This window comes from Fulmarus glacialis, unplaced genomic scaffold (assembly GCF_000690835.1).
Source record: "Fulmarus glacialis isolate BGI_N327 unplaced genomic scaffold, ASM69083v1 scaffold38521, whole genome shotgun sequence".
In the NCBI taxonomy this organism is placed as follows: Eukaryota; Metazoa; Chordata; class Aves; order Procellariiformes; family Procellariidae; genus Fulmarus; species Fulmarus glacialis.
In genome coordinates, this window is record NW_009195350.1 from 527 (window position 1) to 1,560 (window position 1,034).

The 1,034-nt window shown below is 46.6% G+C and overlaps 1 protein-coding gene across 1 annotated transcript in view; it reads left to right on the plus strand.

Moving 5' to 3' along the window:
* Nucleotides 1-817: 817 nt before the first annotated feature.
* DHX57 (DEAH (Asp-Glu-Ala-Asp/His) box polypeptide 57) overlaps nucleotides 818-1,034 on the plus strand; it is a gene marked incomplete at its 5' end in the record, with an annotated part of 18,505 nt that continues 18,288 nt past the window's right edge. The window contains one exon of the mRNA XM_009588066.1: nucleotides 818-1,014. Coding sequence (XP_009586361.1) covers nucleotides 818-1,014 — 197 coding nt within the window. The remainder of the gene's footprint in view (nucleotides 1,015-1,034) is intronic.

Genomic DNA, 1,034 nt, shown 5'->3' on the forward strand with positions numbered 1-1,034 from the left:
GGCTCTGGAGGTGCCAGTGCAAAGATCCAGGTAATAAGCTCCTGCCAGACTGTCCACAGCTGCTCACCTGTCCCTGCAATAGCTTTCCATTTGCAGGAGCGTGATGCTGGGCCATCCTGTCACTGACAACAATTACTTAATACTAATGGGCTTGTTGTGTCAGAGCTGGTGAAGATTTTGCTGTGAGAAGGAGAGGAGGGCTTCTTGTTTTCCAAGACAAGTCCCTAATCACTCCCCTGCCCAGGCTCCACAGAGGGCTCAGCCATCTGGGCAGCTCCTTGCAGAAGGGGATGGGTCAGGAGTAGGTTAATGTGGAAACTGTATCTTTGGCTTCAGCTACCCTTCGACCTTTTTACTCTCAGCCCTGCAAACTCCTGAGTCGAAAAGTGGCAGGACACAGGCTGCATTCTGCCATGAAAGTTCCCCTGAACATTTGTCCTTTGGGCTCCCATGTCCAAGAAAATTGTGTCAGAGTGGCAGAACGGGAACTCCCAGGCTAGGCAGCACTGGTGGTAGGCTCATCCTTTTGCCAAGAGATCCTGCAGTTTTTTGGTTGAACAGCTGTGAGGAATATGACTTTTATTTTCTAAAACCACAGAACTTGTTTAACAGTGTTCTAGAAGAATGTGCTTTGCTTCAGGTACATACGAATACACCAACATATAGATAATTAACTGCGGTTTGAGAGAGTATCTTCTCTTGTCACATGGAAAAACAAATAATGTAATGTGTGCCCGGACATTTGCAATGTGCTAAATTATCTTCATAACTAAGGGCTATTTTTTTTCCCTCCCTCAGCAAGAGAACATGAGTTCAGCAAAATGGGAAAAGAGGAAAGCCCAACAGAGGAGGAGGAAGAGGGAGACGAGGCAATGGAAGAGGAGGAGGAAAAGGAGGAGGCAGCAGTGGCTGTTCAAACAAGTCTCAGCTTAGTGGAAATAGGAAATGTTCAACCAAAATTTGGGACGACGGAGATGATTTTTGTCTCTTTGAGGAACCAAGGCTGGAATCCAGGTCTTTCTGTTAATTTGGGG